Raw genomic sequence first — 16,978 nt, 5'->3', positions numbered from 1 at the left:
AAAAGGGATCCTGAAAAATGGGGAAACCTAAATCCTTCCTGGTTGGGATCAGGTGACCTCATCAAAAGGGAAGAATCGTCAAAATAGGCAAATCCCACAGCAGAATAGCAGAGTTGGAAGGGACCTTGGAGGTCTTCTAGTCTAACCCCCTGCTCAGGCAGGAAACCCTGTAACATTTCAGACAAGTGGCTGTCCAACCTCTTCTTAAAAACCTCCTGGAATTCCACCTATCAGCTGTTCCAGGCTGCAGGGATCATCACTGCCTATCATTTCCTCCACACACCCAACAGAAGTCCCATTTTTAAAAATTTTAAACACCCCCACCCTCCTCCGAGACACCACTTTCTCCTTCTGTCCATCCAGGAATTTAATTTAATCGACATTTGGAGACCTCTCAGTTTAAAACAGCAGGAACACCCAATACATTTTGTCTCCCTCACACGGTGATAATTCAAGGTTTATTTTTAATATCAACTTTAATGCGGAATGCAGTAGAAAATGTGACCCAGAGTTAAACATTTCTTTCTGATGAAGCACCCGTAGAATCGATGGTAATTTTGGAAGGTTTGGGGTTAAAGTATTGCAATTAGTGAGATGCTCCTTTGTTGGGGTTCATTGAACAAGAAGCATAAGACTCAGAGGGGATTTTTCCCAGAGGAATCGAGGCTGAATTGATTTTGGGGAGAGTTCAGGAAAGGCTGAGAGCCTCTCTTGGTGGCCAGAGAAAAGCCTTGGCCCCTCGGGGGAAGGAGACGCCTGGATCTCTCCGGAGAGAAAAGTCAGCTCAGAAGTCATTTTCATTTATTCATTTAATTTTAATTTGTTGATTTAGTTTCATGTATTTATTTATTTTACTTTACTTTCCTGAGTTCTAAAGGTTGGTGGATGAAGAGATGTGATCTATTGGGGGGGATCCAGGGGGTCCCAGATTCTGGGGAGGGGAAGGTTTGGGGTCCTTGGGGGGGAGGAGAAGGGGGGAGTTGTGGGAATGAATGAGGGTCAGAGGGAGAATTGGAGGGAGGAGGAGGAGGAGAACTAAGGAGGAAAACTTCACCCGGGAGAGTCTCCCTCAAGGGGAGGGAAGGAAAAGGGGGGTCCCCACATCCCCTCCCCACAAACTCCCCCCTCCCACCAGACTCCCCCCTCCCCCCACACTCCCCCCACACTCCCCCTCCCCACAAACTCCCCCGTCCCCAGACTCCCCCCTCCCCTCGGACTCACCTCTCTGGGCAATCAGCCTTGGGCGCCTCATAGCTGCCCACCTTGTAGCCCTGTCGGCAGAAGCGATCCCCTCGGGCCTTCTCGTACTGCAGGATCTGCTTATTGCTGTTCCAATAGTCCGCATCCCCTCCCCCAAACTCCCCTCGGACTCACCTCTCCGGCCAACCATCTGCTCCTTCTGGGCCATCTCGTAGTTGTGCCGGCAGAAGCGATCCACAGCGGCCTTCTTGTACTGCAGGATCTGCTTATCGCTGTTCCAATAGTCCGCATCCACCTTCCCAAACTCCGTGACGGCCACGTACTCCCCGAGGTCGCTGTCGAAGCGGGCGTATTCCTGCCGGTCGTAGAAGTCCCTGGACAGGAACCTCACCCGCTGCGTCCCGTTGAGGAAGCGGCACTCGGACTTCGTCTGGTGCAGGAAATGGGCTGGGAGGGGGAGGAGGAGGAGGACTGTCAGGAGGGACTCCAGGGCCCATCGTTCCCAGCCACCAGCAAAGGGGGGATCCACTCGGGAAGGGAGGATGGCGGGGGAACTTCCGGGAGAGTCAGGCGTAAGACGCTCCCAGCCGCTATGAAAGGAGGAGGGTCCCACGAAAGAAGGGAGGGGGGGCTAGAGGTCTTCCGTGAGAGACTGGAGAAAGACGCCCCCTGGAGGAGGGAAAGGGGACCCTCTCAGTCCCAGAGAGGAAGGCAGACTTACTGGCCGGAAGGGGTTTTTTGGGGGGGATGGGGCAGGAAAGAAAGAGGGGGAGGGGAGGGAGGAGCCTCCTGGTGGACCCCCCCTCCATCCTCCCAGGGTGGGAAAAGGCAGGCAGAAGCTCAGCTGGTCGAGCAGGGAACGTTGGGTCTAAAGGGGGAGGAATGATGGGGGGAGGGGCTGGAGGGAAGGTAATAATATCCATATCTCCCCCCCTCTCTTCCTTTGGGGGGAGGGGAACATGGGGAGGGGGCACAATGAGGACATCTAGACTGAGACTCCTGGGGTCTCCCAGCCCTTCAACCCCCACCTTCCCTGGGTCGCCCCAACTTTTCTTCTTTGCCCCTAATCTCCTGCCCAACTCCCTCCCTTGGGGGGATCCTCGGGGATCCCACCTGTTTCCTAGCCCCCTCCCCCAAAAGACCCCCTACAGCCTCCCCCAAGAGCCTCTCAAAGGGAGGGTCTCCAGCCCCCCTCACAAAGGGGAGTTTTTGAGAGCCAATTGAGAGGAGCGACTCAGAGCCTCCAAATCCCCTTCTCTCACTTACCCCCTCCCCCTCCAGGTCCCGATGGCGCCATGGGGGATTATGGGGGGGGGGTTCTTAGTCTCCTCCCCAAATTCAGGGGCTCCCCCAGAAGGGACGGAAGCCCCCCTCTTGCCTGACCTTCAAAGCCTCAAATTTGAGATTCAGAAGAAAAAGTGGAAGTTTCTGAAGAAGCCAAAATCCTTTTGCTCAAATGAATCTTTTTCCTTCTGGGGATTCAGGGCTGAAAATGCCTCACTTTCCCTCTTTCGCTTTCGCTTTTCCTTCCCTTCCTCTCTCCAGGCAGCCCACTCCCACCCAGGCACTGGGTGGGGGGGGGGTTGCGACCCCCACCTCGGCTACAATCGTGGGAAAGCGGTCCCTCTCTATCCTCCTGGGGGGGGGGGAATGTGGGGAGGAAGGGGGAGGAGACCACGCAGAGATCGGGACTGTTGGAGGCTCTGGAGACCCAGCAGTTTCCTTCCCCCTCCGGGGGTCTTTCCCAACCTCCTCCTCCCCCCAACCCCCTCCTCCCCCGCCCAGCCCCCTCCTTACCGGGAGTCTCCTTCTCCCCTTCGCTTCCGGGGATCCGGGCCAGCGCCCCCACCAGCAGCATCAGGGGGAGCCCAGGAAAAGCCATGGATGCCGCCCCACAAGCGCCCCAAAGAGAGAGGAGAGAGACGCCGATGCCTCCAGCCCCAGAGGCGGAATCGGGGGGGTCTGGATTGGGGGGAGGAGAAGTTTCCCTCGGACTTCGGAAGTGGGAGTGTCCAGAAGGAGCAGAAGGACCAATGGGAATCCTCCCTTCTGCAGCGTCATCGGTCTCCGGGCAGAGCCTCCCTTGACTTCACCCGATAGAAGACTTAGTTCGGCGCAGAGAGAGAAGCGGAGAAAGGGGGAGGGGGGTAATTTCAGTCGGGGGGGGGGCTGCATTCGAGGGGGCTGTTTCATACCAGCTCCGGAGGGGAATGTGGACTTCCTTTTGCCCCATCCCCCCCCCCCCCGATTCTCATCCAATCTCTCTTCCTCTGTGCGCCTGGAGGGGTGGACTAGATGCCCTTTGAGTTCCCACAGTGCCCAGAGGGAGCCCAGCCTAGAGCTGCGGAGACTCCAGAAGGGCGAAGTGGATCCAGAGCTCGAGGGGTCCTTCTGGGCTCTCCCCCCCCCCCCCGCTCAGTATGGAAGGAGGGAGCCCCCAAAACAGCTGCCCCGGGTGACAAGTGGGGAGGGGCAGTGTTAGATCTGGGCAACGAGAGACAGACTGCGGACACGTAGTGACTTAACAGCTCTTTATTAGTAGTAGTAATGATCCAGCTTGCTCTGTGGTCGGAGGGTTCCCCTTTTATAGGGATCGGGTACGCCCCTCGACCAATCAGAACGATACCTGTTTCCCGCTGTAGCAGCGGACCAGAGGGGAGACTTACTACGATATATGCTAATATCTAACACCCCTCCCCTCCTAGATGGAACGTTGCGGTAGGTAACATAGTCTTTTAGGTATGTGGGTGTTTGTCTTGCTCGGGAGGAGCGTCGTAGTTCGGGCTGGTTAGAAGTGGTTGCAGGATCGGGTGCTTTTCCTGTTTCACGTTCGGGAGGTTTTGTGCCTTCGTTGCTAAGGCGTTCTGGAGTCTGCTCGGTTGCGTTGTCTGGGGTTTGCTCTGCTTCGTGCGTGTTTTCTTGTTCCAAGCTTGGTTCGCAGGTGTCGTGGTTTTCTATGATGGGGCTCTCGCGTGGTTGACTTTCTGTAGGCAGGGAAATCTCGTCTTCGTTTCGAAGGTCTGAGTGTGCTAGGCGACCCCGAAGTTGATCGATGTGCCTTTTCCAGTTTCGCCCATCTTCTAGTTCCAGCAAATACGATCGTGGACCCGTGATGCCAATGACCCTTGCCGGCATCCACAATGTTCCCCCTGCATAGTTGTGGGCGTATACTGAATCCCCTATGCTGAAAGACCGAATTTTACTTGTGGAGTCTGGGGGAGCTGTGGCAGAGTAATTTGGGTGAAGACGGTCCAGGTGAGACCGTAGACGGCGGCCCATAAGTAGTTCAGCAGGACTCCTACCCGTCGTTGCGCTTGGGGTAATATGCTGAATTAGGAGGTAATGGTCAATGCGTGTTTGCCAATCACCTGGACCCATCCTAGCGAGGGCCTCTTTTGCGAATCGCACCATTCTCTCCGCCTGTCCGTTTGATGCCGGATGGAATGGCGCGACGAGGGCATGCCGAATTCCCTGACCTGCTAAAAACGTTTCGAAATGCATGGCCGTGAATTGGGGCCCGTTATCGGAGACTAGGAGGTCGGGCAGGCCATGAGTGGCGAAAAGTCGCCGTAGAACCTTAATGACTGCCTCTGCCGTGGTTGAAGTCATTAGGACTACATCTAGCCATTTTGAGTATGCATCCACAACGATAAGGAAAGTCTGACCTTGGAATGGCCCTGCGAAATCGATGTGTATTCGCGACCAGGGTGCTTTAGGTTTCTCCCATTCTGTGGCGGGCGCTTCCGGGGGTGCTGGTCTCGATTCCTGGCATGGGTTGCAAGTGGCCACCCACTCTTCTATTTCTTTGTCCATGTTTGGCCACCAAACGTAACTTCTTGCTAACGCCTTCATTCTAACAATCCCCGGATGACCCACATGTAAAGCCTCTAATACATTCCTACGTAAAACATACGGAATAACAACTCGATCCCCCCACAATAAACAACCTTGTAACACTGAGAGTTCGTCCCGTTTTGACCAAAACATTTTGAATTCCGGGCCCACGTTTCCTTTCGGCCACCCCCTCCAAACCCAAGTTTGAACTTGCTTTATTACATTGTCTTTAGAGGAGAATCTTGCAACGTCGTATGAAGAAACCGGTCCAGAGTCCAAACAGTCAATGAGCAATACCGGTACTTCTGGAGTGGGGTCTGGCAGAATGTCAGGTAATGGGCAACGGCTGAGTGCGTCTGCGTGTCCGAGAGTGGAGCCCGGTCGATGAATCAATTTGTATGAATACGCAGCCAGGAAAACAGTCCACCTGGTCATGCGTGGAGAAAGGGAGATCGGGGTGGGGCGGTTTCCCGCCAAAAGTCCCAACAACGGTTTGTGATCTGTAATTAGTTCAAAATCGCGGCCGTAGAGGTATTCGTGGAAACGCTTTACTCCAGCTACAGCAGCCAGCGCTTCCCTGTCCATTTGGCTGTAATTCCTTTCGGCCGATGAAAGAGTTCTGGAGTAGAAGGCGATGGGTGCTTCTTTTCCGTCGGGCATCCTGTGGCTGAGGACTGCTCCAACTCCGAAAGGTGATGTGTCGCAGGTCAATACCAGCGGTAGGGTCTGGCTGTATTGAACAAGCAGTGAGTCAGTGGTGAGCAGGCGCTTTACCCCGGCGAAAGCTGCCGCTTCAGATCGACCCCATTTCCATGGTGCGTTCCTCTGGAGTAGACGGTGTAGTGGCTCAGCAACGGTCGCCTTCTGCCTCAGAAAAACGCTGTAGAAGTTAAGTAATCCGAGGAAGGCCTGCAACTCGGTCTGATTTCGTGGTGTGGGGGCGTCCTGGATCGCCTTAATTTTCTTTGAAGTGGGGTGTATTCCCTGACCATCGATTCTATAACCCAGGAATTCTACGCTAGGCACGTTAATTTGGCATTTTTCCTTTTTAAGGCGGAGACCCTTTTCTCTGATTCTGGCCAAAACAGTTCTGACTCTTTTATTTAATTGCTCCTCGTTTGCAGCGGACACCAAGATGTCGTCAAAATAGTGGACGACTCCCGGTATCCCTTGCAAAAGTCGTTCCATGACGCTCTGGAACAATCCTGGGGCAATGCTCACGCCGAATTGTAGCCGGTTGCATTTGAATGCTCCTCTATGCGTCACTATAGTTTGGGCCTCCGCTGTGGCGCTATCAACTGGCAGTTGCTGGTAAGCTTGTGCCATGTCTAACTTAGCAAATACCTTTCCTGGCCCCAACGAGTGCAATAAGTGCTGTACTACAGGCACAGGATATGCGCTCTGTTGTAGCGCGACATTAATTGTGCATTTATAGTCCGCGCAGATGCGGACTGATCCGTCTGGTTTGACTGGGGTCACGATGGGTGTTTCCCAGTGCGCGTGATCTACCGGCTCAAGGATTCCTTGCTCCACTAACTTATCTATTTCCTTATCTATTTTTGGGCGGAGTGCAAAAGGCACTCGTCTCGGTTTAAGTCGGATTGGCGCCACTTTGGGGTCTAAATTGAATGATATTGGTTTACCCACATACTTACCAAGACCGGGGCTGAACACGTCCTCGAACTCCTTAAAAATCTGATCAGCGCTGCTGTTTCTCACGGCGTTGATTCCGGTGACTTCTAACCCCAGGGCTTCAAACCAATCAAGCCCCAGAAGGTTCTGTAATGGCGCGCTGGCGATGGTCACGGGCAGCTGGGCTTCGATGTTCCTGAAACGGATGTGGAATGTGCCTTGGCCCACGATGGGGACTTAGTTCCCCTGGTAGTCTCGCAGTAGGACGTCTGGAGCGCGGAGTTGGCTCTTTCTGAGGCTAGGGATAGCCTGTTTCATGGATGCCCATGAAATGATCGTCAGGGTCGATCCTGTGTCAACTTCTAGCTCGCAGGGTGAGCCCTCCAAGAGGACTGTGACCTTCAGCCTTTTTGGTCGCTTAGGGCGGACCTGATGTATTGTGGTGAGATACGTTCGCAACTCCTCTCTCTGGGTCAACTCTATCTCATCGTCTTCATCCTGAAAATACTCTCGTTGAGCGTCTTGATAGAACGCTCTTTCAGCTCTTTGTGTGTAGTCTCTCTGGGGATACGCTCGCTCAGCTCCTTGTGAGTAATCTCTCTGGGGATACGCTCGCTCAGCTCTTTGGGAATTTTCTCTCTGGGTATACACTTGTGGATTTCTCTCTGGGCGCCCTTTCTGATTCCGCCAAACCCCTGGGTTGGGCTTCTGTTGGCGGTATATGGGTGGCTGCCATGAGGCAGGGACTCCGCTCCGGCACACCCGTGCAATGTGCCCAAGTTTGTTGCAGTGCGAACAAACAACGTTCCTGAACCTACAAGTAGACCTGGGGTGATTCCCTCCGCAACTTGCGCAGGGCGGCAAACGGGATCCGGGTCTCCCCCCAGGCCTCATGTGACTGCTCCGCATCATGTGACTGTCCTCGAACTCGGGATTCTCGTAGTCGGGGCTTGTGTCCTCGTAGTGTACTCTGGTTTGCCTCGGTGCTGGCTGGTTTACGTTGGCCCCTCGTTGTATGGTCACCGATGATTTCTCTGCTGACTCTGACGCTCTTGCTTCGTTCAGCGCTATCTGTAGGGTTAAATTCGGGTTTGCCAACAGCTTCTTCTGTAGAGAAATGTCTCTTAACCCACAGATGAGCTGCGCTAAGATGTGCTCGTCCAGATCCCTGAACTCGCAGTGAGTTGCTGCTTTTCGTAGGGCTGCAACATATTGATTGATGGATTCTCCCGCCTTTTGGTTCCTCGTGTTGAATTCCTTGCGGCAGACATGGCGGGAAGGTTTTGGCGCGTAATGAGTTTGCAGGGCCTGTTGCAACGCCGTCCACGATACTGCCTGTATTGGAGTAGGCGCGGTGAGGTCTCTGGCCGTATTGAAGACTTCCTTTCCACAGTAGCCGAGGAAGATGTTTTTCTTCCTCGCGTCGGTGATCCCCGTGTATTCGTTTGCTTCGAGGAAACACTCGAAACGAATCATGAAGGCTTCCCATTCGTCGTTTGCTGGGTCGAAAGGAGCGGGGGGGAGCATGCATCGCCATCTTCTCTGTTTGAATTTGCCGCGCTGCGGTGATCTGAGATGGCTGCCGGAATTTCTGCCGAATTCCTGGGCTGGATCAAATCCGGAGATTCTGGAGGTAGCGTTCTTCGTCCTATCTGCCTCTCGATCCCACCCTCGTCGCCAATGTTAGATCTGGGCAACGAGAGACAGACTGCGGACACGTAGTGACTCAACAGCTCTTTATTAGTAGTAGTAATGATCCAGCTTGCTCTGTGGTCGGAGGGTTCCCCTTTTATAGGGATCGGGTACGCCCCTCGACCAATCAGAATGATACCTGTTTCCCGCTGTAGCAGCGGACCAGAGGGGAGACTTACTACGATATATGCTAATATCTAACAGGCAGCCCCACAGCCAGCCAGGACTTGGGGGTCCCACACTCACCCCAATCCGAAGGGAAGCCAGGAAAACCCTCAGCTGACAGTCCAGGCAGGAAGAGGCGGAGAGGATCTGCAGGGATCCCTCCTGATCCTGCCGGATCCTCTCCCCAGCCCCTCCCCCTTCACGGGGGAATCTCCGTAGGGATGCAGGGGTGAAATCCATTTATTTCCTACCGGTTCTGTGGGCGTGGCTTAGTGGGGAGTAATGTGACTGAGGGGGGTCAAAAGACAGAAACTCACTTTAACAATCTCCTGCTGGAGGAGGGGGTTGGACTAGATGACCTCCAGGTCCCTTCCATCCCTGGATTGCTGTGCTCTTTCAAGGTATCCTCTGGAGCTGCGTCTAGTGCCAGGTTTGTGGTCCTTCCTACCTTTCACCTTTCACCTTTCCCCTCCCTCCCTCCCCACTCTCCCTTTCTCTCCTTCGCAGCAACCCCCTCCCACCCCCCTTTTTGGTGGGTAGACTCATCTGAAGAGGAACCGCAGCCGCTGCGTCCCGTTGAGGAAGCGGCCCTGGTCCTTCGTCTGGGCCAGGAAATGGGCTGTGAGGGGGAGGGGGAGGAGGAAGGCTGTCAGGAGGGACTCCAGGGCCCATCGCTCCCAGCCGCTAGGAAAGGAGGAGGGTCCCACGGAAGAAGGGAGGGTGGCTGGAGGTCTTCCGTGAGAGACTGGAGGAAGACGCTCCCTGGAGGAGGGAAAGGGGACTCTCTCAGTCCCAGAGAGGAAGGCAGACTTGCTGGGGGGGGGGAGGGTGTCTAGTGGGGGGAGGGAGGAAAGAAAGGGGGGGGAATCCCAAAATATCATCCCCTGCAGCCCCTCAAGATCCCTTCAAAGGGAGGGTTTCCAGCCCCTTTCACAAAGGGGACCCAGTTCCGGAGAAGCAACTCAGAGCCCCCAATATCCCCCCTCAGTTCCCCCTCCCCCTCCAGGCCCAGATTGAGCAATGGGGGATTATGGGGGGTGGGTGGGGGGTTCTTGGCCTCCTCCCCAAATTCAGGGGTTCCCGTGTGAAGGGGGAGCTGGGGAGAGGATCCAGCCTCATTTTCCCTCTCTCGCTTTCGCTTTCCCTTCCCTTCCTCTCTCCAGGCAGCCCACTCCCACCCAGGCACTTGGGGAGGGGCGAGAGAGAGGCCCGGCTGAGACCCCCACCTCGGCTACCATCGGGGAACGGGGGGGAGGGGTCCCTCTCTGTCCTCCTGGGGGTGAATGTGGGGAGGAAGGGGGAGGAAACCACGCAGAGATCGAGGCTGTTGGAGGCTCTGGAGACCCAGCAGTTTCCTTTCCCCTCCGGGGGTCTTTCCCAACCCCCTCCTCCCCCGCCCAGCGCCCTCCTTACCGGGGGTCTCCTTCCCCCCTTCGCTTCCGGGGATCCGGGCCAGCGCCCCCACCAGCAGCACCAGGGGGAGCCGAGGAAAAGCCATGGATGCCGCCCCACAAGCGCCCCAAAGAGAGGGGAGAAAGACGCCGATGCCTCCAGCCCCAGAGGCGGAATCGGGGGGTCTGGATTGGGGGGAGGAGGAGTTTCCCTCGGACTTCGGAAGTGGGAGTGTCCAGAAGGAGCAGGAGGACCAATGGGAATCCTCCCTTCTGCAGCGTCATCGGTCTCCGGGCAGAGCCTCCCTTGACTTCACCCGATAGAAGACTTAGTTCGGCGCAGAGAAGAAACTCAAGTTGCTTATTCAGCCCAAGACCCCTTTTCCCTCCTCAGAATATTCTGGACCACCTCAAAGGGAGGGTCTCCCTCCCCCTGCACAAAAGGGAGAGTTTGGGGGAGTTAATTTCCCAGGCCCTTCTCTCAAAGCCTCCCCCCCCCCCGCCCTCCAGGTCCTGATTGTGGAATCGGGGATTATGGGGTCGGGGGTCCTTGGTCCCCTCCCCAAATTAAGGGGCTCCCCAAAAGGGCTCCAAGCTCCCCTCTTGCTTGACTTTCAAAGCCTCAAGTTTGAGATTCAGAAGAAAAAGTGAATTTTCTGAAGCTGCCAAAATTCTTTTTCTTATACGGAGTTTTGGTGTCATTTGTGGATTCAGGTCTGAAAATGCCTCAGTTTCCCTCTTTCGCTTTCCGTCTCCTTCCTCTTTTAACGGAAGAAGCTTTGGGGGCTCCAAAGGGATTTGGGCCTTGAAGCTCCCACTTCTCCTGCCCTCCAACCCCTTTCCCAAAGTCTCTCTTGGGGGGATCTCAGCTCCTTTCTCCCCCCACTCTGCTCCCCAGCATCCGTGGGTCCCTCCCAGCCCCCTCCTTAGAATAGAATAACAGAGTTGGAAGGGACCTTGGAGGTCTTCTAGTCCACCCCCCCAGGCAGGAAACCCTACATCCCTTCAGACAAATGGTTATCTGACATCTTCTTATTGGCTATTCCTGCTTGCTTAGTGTCCCCTTCTGTTCCCTCATCCAAGTCGTTTATGAAGATATGGAAGAGTCCTGGGCCTAAGAGGGAACCTCTGGGTGCCCCACTGCTTCCTTCCCTCCAGGTAGACGCAGACCCATTAAGGACTACTCATTGGGTAGGGTTTGTCAGCCAGTTAGGAATCCCTCTGGTGGAGATGCTTCTGTCCCACTCCTTACTAGCTAACCAAGAAGGAGGTTGTGCTCTACTTGGTCAAATGCCTTGCAGAAGTCTAAGGATACAATGTCCACAGTATTTCACAGGTCTAATAATTTAGTCACTATGTTGAGGAATGAAATAAGATTGGTTAGGGATGATCTGTTTTTAACAAAACTGTGCTGGCTGCTAGAAAGGGGGGGAGGGGGAGAGATGACCTTACCCAAGTGAGGGAGATCAGGCCAGGCTAAAAGAGGAATGGGAAGTGAATCTTTTGAGGGAGGCGACTTCGAGGAGGGCCTGGAGCTTCTTTGAGGAGTTTTAGCCTATATAGTAGCTCAGGGGCTTCCTGGTGGTCTCCCATCCTCAGTCTAACCAGGCTGATCTCTCTCAGTTGGGTGAGGTCATGGGAGGCTGGGCAGCTGCCAACTGTTGAGGGCTGATGATAAAATAATATAATATGAAGTAAACCTCTCCAAAGTCGAAGGCAGAAGATGCGACTTCAGGAGCAGAGTGGTCAATGCCTGGAACACTCTACCTGATTCCCTTCTTAGTTCCTCAAACCCCCAATTCTTTAGCCTTCAATGACCACCTTGGACCTCACAGGTTTCCCAAGAGGTCCCTAAGGGCTCCTGCTGTCGTTCTCTCCCCACTGATATGTCCTCATTCTATGTCTTCATTTATATCCGTCCATTTGTACTCATCTCATGAGATCATCTCCACGTCTGTCCCAATACCTATCACCTTGTACAGATTGACAAATACATAAAATAAAATAAAAATAATGGTTGGTGATACCAGATCAGGCCAGGGATCAGAGCCCCCCAAACCTCTCCCAGCTGCAGCAGGCAGACATCCCACAGGGCGCGTATCCTCAGGTGGCCTGGATCCTTTCCAGGGATTGGGGGGTCAAACTCCACCCTGACCCCCACCAGCCTCAGCAGGCCAGAACTGGATCCCTGCAGCTGAAGGAGGTTGCGGAGTCTTAACCTCTCCCACAATTGTCACACAAAATTGTGAGACAAAAGTGGCCCCAGATCCAGGCAGACTCTGGTGGGAGGCCCATCACTCTCCTGATCAAAGCAGAACTTCCAGGCTCTTTTCATACTTCCCCCTCCCCCGCAAGGTTTTGATTTTCTCTGAGTTCTTCCTGACACCCCCAACACACACACACACACACACACACACACACAGAGCAGCACTTCTTCCTCCGACCCCCAACAGCTGCAGAGGCGCTTGGGTTTCGCTTCCCCATCCTGAAGCGTTGGGCTCCTCCGAAGCGGAACTGAGGAACTGACCAGGATCCAGCAGGCAACAAGCCTCCATTCTTCATCAGGGCAGATCAGGGACTGCCATCCTCCGCCCCATGGCTGAGCCTCCAGGTGGGGCAGCCCCTTTCTTCCTCTGCCTCATTGGAAGTGGCTGAAGGGGCCCTTCCTGACCCCCGAGGAGACCCTGGAGAGCCCAGGAAAGAAATCGATGGAGGGATGGAGAAACGAAATTCTGCCCCTTCGGACCCTTTGTGTGGAGACCGTCCCTGCTCTCTGGGGGAGGCTCTGGTGGAGGAAAGATGGAAGGAAGGAGAGGAAAAGGGGGACCAGCATGGAGGGGGAGGGACTGTGTTGCAGTAAAGGGGGAGGACAGTGTTCAGAAGATCCAGAAAAGGGGGATGGGGAGGGGTCTCCCCAGAGAAAGTCTATCCATGGGGTGAGTAAACATCGAAACCAACTAGACGGCATGTAACCTTCCTCAAACAACCTGATTAAGAGAAGTCCTCTAGTCCTTTCTCCCTCAGTTGAAGCAAATGGAAGAAAGTAGTCCTTGACTTATCAGGGTTCATTTAGTGACGATTGGACTTTGGGTCAGGGGGCTTCTAATATACCCCCAGGGCTCCCTCCTCCTTTTCCCCCTTTCCTATTAACTGAGATGCATCGAAGGAGGTTTTCGTTTTTCTTGTGTTGCCTGTGTAGAGGAGTTGTAGCCCATCTCCACCTCCGCCTCTTCCACTCAGTCTGCTTTTTATTTATTTAAACAACACATTATTACATTAATACGTAACCAGCCATTTCTAGAGCGACAAATCTATCTAATGGACAAAAGCCAAGTCATGTTAGGTCTCTTTCTTTTCAACATTTTAAATGTTAAAATATTCAATTTAACGGCTGGAGAAGGAAAGTACACAAGGGTCCCAAACACCCTGTTGTGGCTGAGTGAGGGCGGGCTCCCGCCTGAGGGGATCTGTGCTCTGATTGGCTGTGTGGGTGGAAAGGGGGCGTTTCCCTTTTTTCCCGCCTTTTCCTTCTGGGCACCATTTGAGATTTACCTCAGGATGTTCCTGACTGTCTTCTCTGCTGTGAATGTTAAATACCTTTATTTTGATACAATAGAATCCCAATTTCCCTGAAGAGAACCGTCCCCTAAGACAGGCTTGAATTCCCTCCTTGGATGGTTCCCTTTTATGGGAGAACGGAAGAGAAAACCACCTGGGCCCCCATCTCTTTGGCTCCCATGCCCACCTGCTCCGAGGCTCTTGGCATCGTTTCCAAGGTCTTTTTCATTCCTCCCCACATGAAAGAGGCAAAAGGGATAATACTCTGTGGACTTCATTGTTTTAATAAGCCCCTCAGTCACATCTTTGATAGCTGCTCCTGGGAAACAGCTAAGCACCCTAGTTTGATTGTCCATTCTACAAATGTCCAGGTCCACCTTCACCCCGTTCCTTCCTCGTACTTTGAGAATCCATGCAGAGGCATCGGAGTCCCCCCATCTCTGAAATTATCCGTTTTCAGCGTCCTTCCCTAAGAGACGGAGCCGTGTTGTTTGGGGATGGGGAGGCCATTAAAAGGCTGTGAAGGAAGCTGCCCACCGTGCTGGATTCCCACAACTCCAAAAGCCCCCGAGACCCCACAGCCTCCCACAGGAGCCATTGAGGGTTGGGTGAAGGCAGCTTTCACCTGGTCTGAATGCAGCCGAGGTCAGGAGGGCCCTTCCCTGACCTGGTCATGCGTGTTGTCTGAATGTGGCTGTATCTTGACACACACACCCTGTTGCCTAGAGATGAGGGGAGTTGTAGTCCTCGGCCTCCCCAAAGATTAGCCCTCGTCAGCCATGACACCTTGGAGGGGGGAACTGGGTGGAAGATCTTGGAGTGTCTTATACTAAAAAAAATATGTTAATATCCATACGATTCCCAGTCTCTTTTCCTTTGGGGGGAGGGGAACATGGGGAGGCGGCACAGTGAGGACATCTAGACTGAGACTCCTGGGGTCTCCCAGCCCTTCAATCCCCACCTTCCCTGGGTCACCCCAACTTTTCTTCTTCCCCCGAATCTCCAGCCCAACTCCCTCCCTTGGGGGGATTCTCGGGGATCCCACCTGTTTAATTTATTCATTTAATTTATCCTGCTGCCTATTCGCCCATAGCTACTCAAGGAGGTTACATAATTTAAAAACCATATTAAAAAACAATAAAATGAATAAAATAATCAGATAAATTAATATAATAAAATCACCCCCCTCGTCCCCCCCCCACCAACAGCAGATCACACGAGCCAATAATTGAGCTCCACCCCCTCTGGGTTCCCCAGCCCCTCTGGCAGAACTGGGACTTCAGCACCTTCTGGAAGAGTATTAGAGTGGGGGCTCTTCTAATCTCAGGGGGGGGGGTGATGTTCAAGAGAGGAAGCCAAGAGAAGGCCCTCCTTTTCCCCCTCCCCAAAAATACCCCCTGCAGCCCCCACAAAGCCTTTCAAAGGGAGGGTCTCCAGCCCCCTTCACAAAGGGGAGTTTTGGAGAGCCAATTGAGGGGAGCGACTCAGAGCCCCCAATTCTGAGCTGGTATTCAGCAGGTTCTGACCAGTTCTGGAGAACCGGTAGCGGAAAGTTTGAGTAGTTCGGAGAACCGGTAAATGCCACCTCTGGCTGGCCCCGCCCCCATCTCTTCTCTGCCTCCTGAGTTCCAGCTGATTGGGAGGCAATGGGGATTTTGCAGTAACCTCCCCCTGCCACGCCCACCAAGCCACGCCCACAGAACCAGCAGTAAAAAAATGGAATCCCACCACTGCCCCAATTCTCTCAGTTCCTCCCTCCACCTCCAAGTCCCAATGGGGTGGGGTGGTGGGTCCTTGGTCTCCTCCCCAAATCCAGGGTCTCCCCCAGAAGGGACGGAAGCCCCCCCTCTTGCCTGACCTTCAAAGCCTCAAATTTCAGGTTCAGAAGAAAAAGTGGAAGTTTCTGAAGAAGCCAAAATCCTTTTGCTCAAATGAATCTTTTTCCTTCTGGGGATTCAGGGCTGAAAATGCCTCACTTTCCCTCTTTCGCTTTCGCTTTTCCTTCCCTTCCTCTCTCCAGGCAGCCCACTCCCACCCAGGCACCAGGGTGGGGACGAGAGAGGGACCCTGCTGTGACCCCCAACTCGGCTACAACAGTGGAACGAGGGGGGAGGGGTCCCTCTCCGTTCTCCTGGGGCGGGAGAAGGGGGAGGAGACCACGCAGAGATCGAGGCTGTTGGAGGCTCTGGAGACCCAGCAGATTATTTCCGCCCTACAGGGGTCCTTCCCAAACCCCTCCTCCTCCTCCTCCCCCGCCCAGCCCCCTCCTTACCGGGGGTCTCCTTCCCCCCTTCGCTTCCGGGGATCCGGGCCAGCGCCCCCACCAGCAGCATCAGGGGGAGCCCAGGAAAAGCCATGGATGCCGCCCCACAAGCGCCCCAAAGAGAGAGGAGAAAGACGCCGATGCCTCCAGCCCCAGAGGCGGAATCGGGGGGGTCTGGATTAGTGGAGGGGGAGAAGTTTTTCCTCTCAAAGTAAGTCTTGGGAATGCCCAGAAGCAAGAGAACCAATGAGAATTCTCACTTCTGCAGCGTCATCGGTCTCCGGGCAGGGCCTCCCTTAACTTCACCCGATGTAGGAGATAGTTCCGCGCAGAGAAGAAACTCGCGTTGGTTATTCAGCCCAAGACCCCTTTTCCCTCCCCAAAATAAATATTCTGTGTTTTAAGTTATGTTTGCAAGCAAATTTCAGCAAGAAATTAAAAGGGATCCTGAAAGATGGAAAAAAGATTCCAAGATGGGATCAGTTGAAGTTTCCTGTCCCAAAACACCCCCAGAGCCCCCCTAAGACCACCTCAAAGGGAGAATCTCCCACCCCCTTCACAAAAGGGAGAGATGGGGGAGTTAATTCAGACCCCCAAGTGCCTTTTTCTCCCTCCCTCCCTGCCCTCCAGGTCCTGATTGAGGAATCGGGGATTATGGGGTGGGGGTTCCTTGGTCCCCTCCCCAAATTCAGGGGCTCCCCAAAAGGAATCCAAGCTCCCCTCATGCTTGACCTTCAAAGCCTCAAATTTGAGATTCAGAAGAAAAGGTGAATTTTCTGAAGCTGCCAAAATTCTTTTTCTTATACGGAGTTTTGGTGTCATTTGTGGATTCAGGTCTGAAAATGCCTCAGTTTCCCTCTTTCGCTTTCCGTCTCCTTCCTCTTTTAACGGAAGAAGCTTTGGGGGCTCCAAAGGGATTTGGGCATTGAATCTCCCACTTCTCTTCCCTTGACCCTTTTCCCAAAGTCTCTGGGGCGGGGGGGGGGGCTCTCAGACCCTTTCTACCCCCTCCACCCACCACAATCCATGGGTCCCTCCCAGCTCCCTCCTTACCAGGCATCTCCTTCCCCCCTTCGCTTCCAAGGACTCCCAACAGCTCTACCCCCATCAACAGCTGAAGGACCCCAGCAAAACCCATGGGTCCTGCCCACAAGACGTAACTTTGTGGTACCCCACTGCTTCCTTCCCTCCAGGTAGAGGCAGACCCATTAAGGACTACTCATTGGGTAGGGTTTGTCAGCCA

General features: G+C 54.1%; 2 protein-coding genes across 5 annotated transcripts in view; one reads left to right on the top strand and one right to left on the bottom strand.

Annotated features, from left to right (window-relative positions):
• The window catches only part of LOC309384826 (H-2 class II histocompatibility antigen, E-S beta chain-like), a 45,720-nt gene extending 29,826 nt beyond the window's left edge, over nucleotides 1-15,894 (bottom strand). For 2 of the 4 annotated variants that reach the window (XM_081938639.1, XM_081938638.1), the window contains exons 1-2: nucleotides 15,745-15,894; nucleotides 1,375-1,647 (exon numbers count right to left, since the gene is read on the bottom strand). In XM_081938639.1, coding sequence (XP_081794765.1) covers nucleotides 1,375-1,647; nucleotides 15,745-15,829 — 358 coding nt within the window. In that variant the 5' untranslated portion in view covers nucleotides 15,830-15,894. Of the gene's footprint in view, nucleotides 1-1,374; nucleotides 1,648-2,997; nucleotides 3,121-9,936; nucleotides 10,062-15,744 lie in introns of those variants that run through there. The other 2 variants (XM_081938636.1, XM_081938637.1) reach the window with 2 other exon arrangements.
• The window catches only part of LOC309384804 (uncharacterized protein), a gene marked incomplete at its 3' end in the record, with an annotated part of 351,454 nt that overhangs the window by 41,134 nt on the left and 293,342 nt on the right, over nucleotides 1-16,978 (top strand). The gene's annotated exons all lie outside the window — the stretch shown is intronic.

The sequence above is a fragment of the Natrix helvetica genome, assembly GCF_964273705.1.
Source record: "Natrix helvetica genome assembly, chromosome: 1".
NCBI lineage: Eukaryota > Metazoa > Chordata > Lepidosauria > Squamata > Natricidae > Natrix > Natrix helvetica.
The sequence above is the reverse complement of the archived record's forward strand: the minus strand, read 5'-3'. Positions and strand labels throughout refer to the sequence as shown.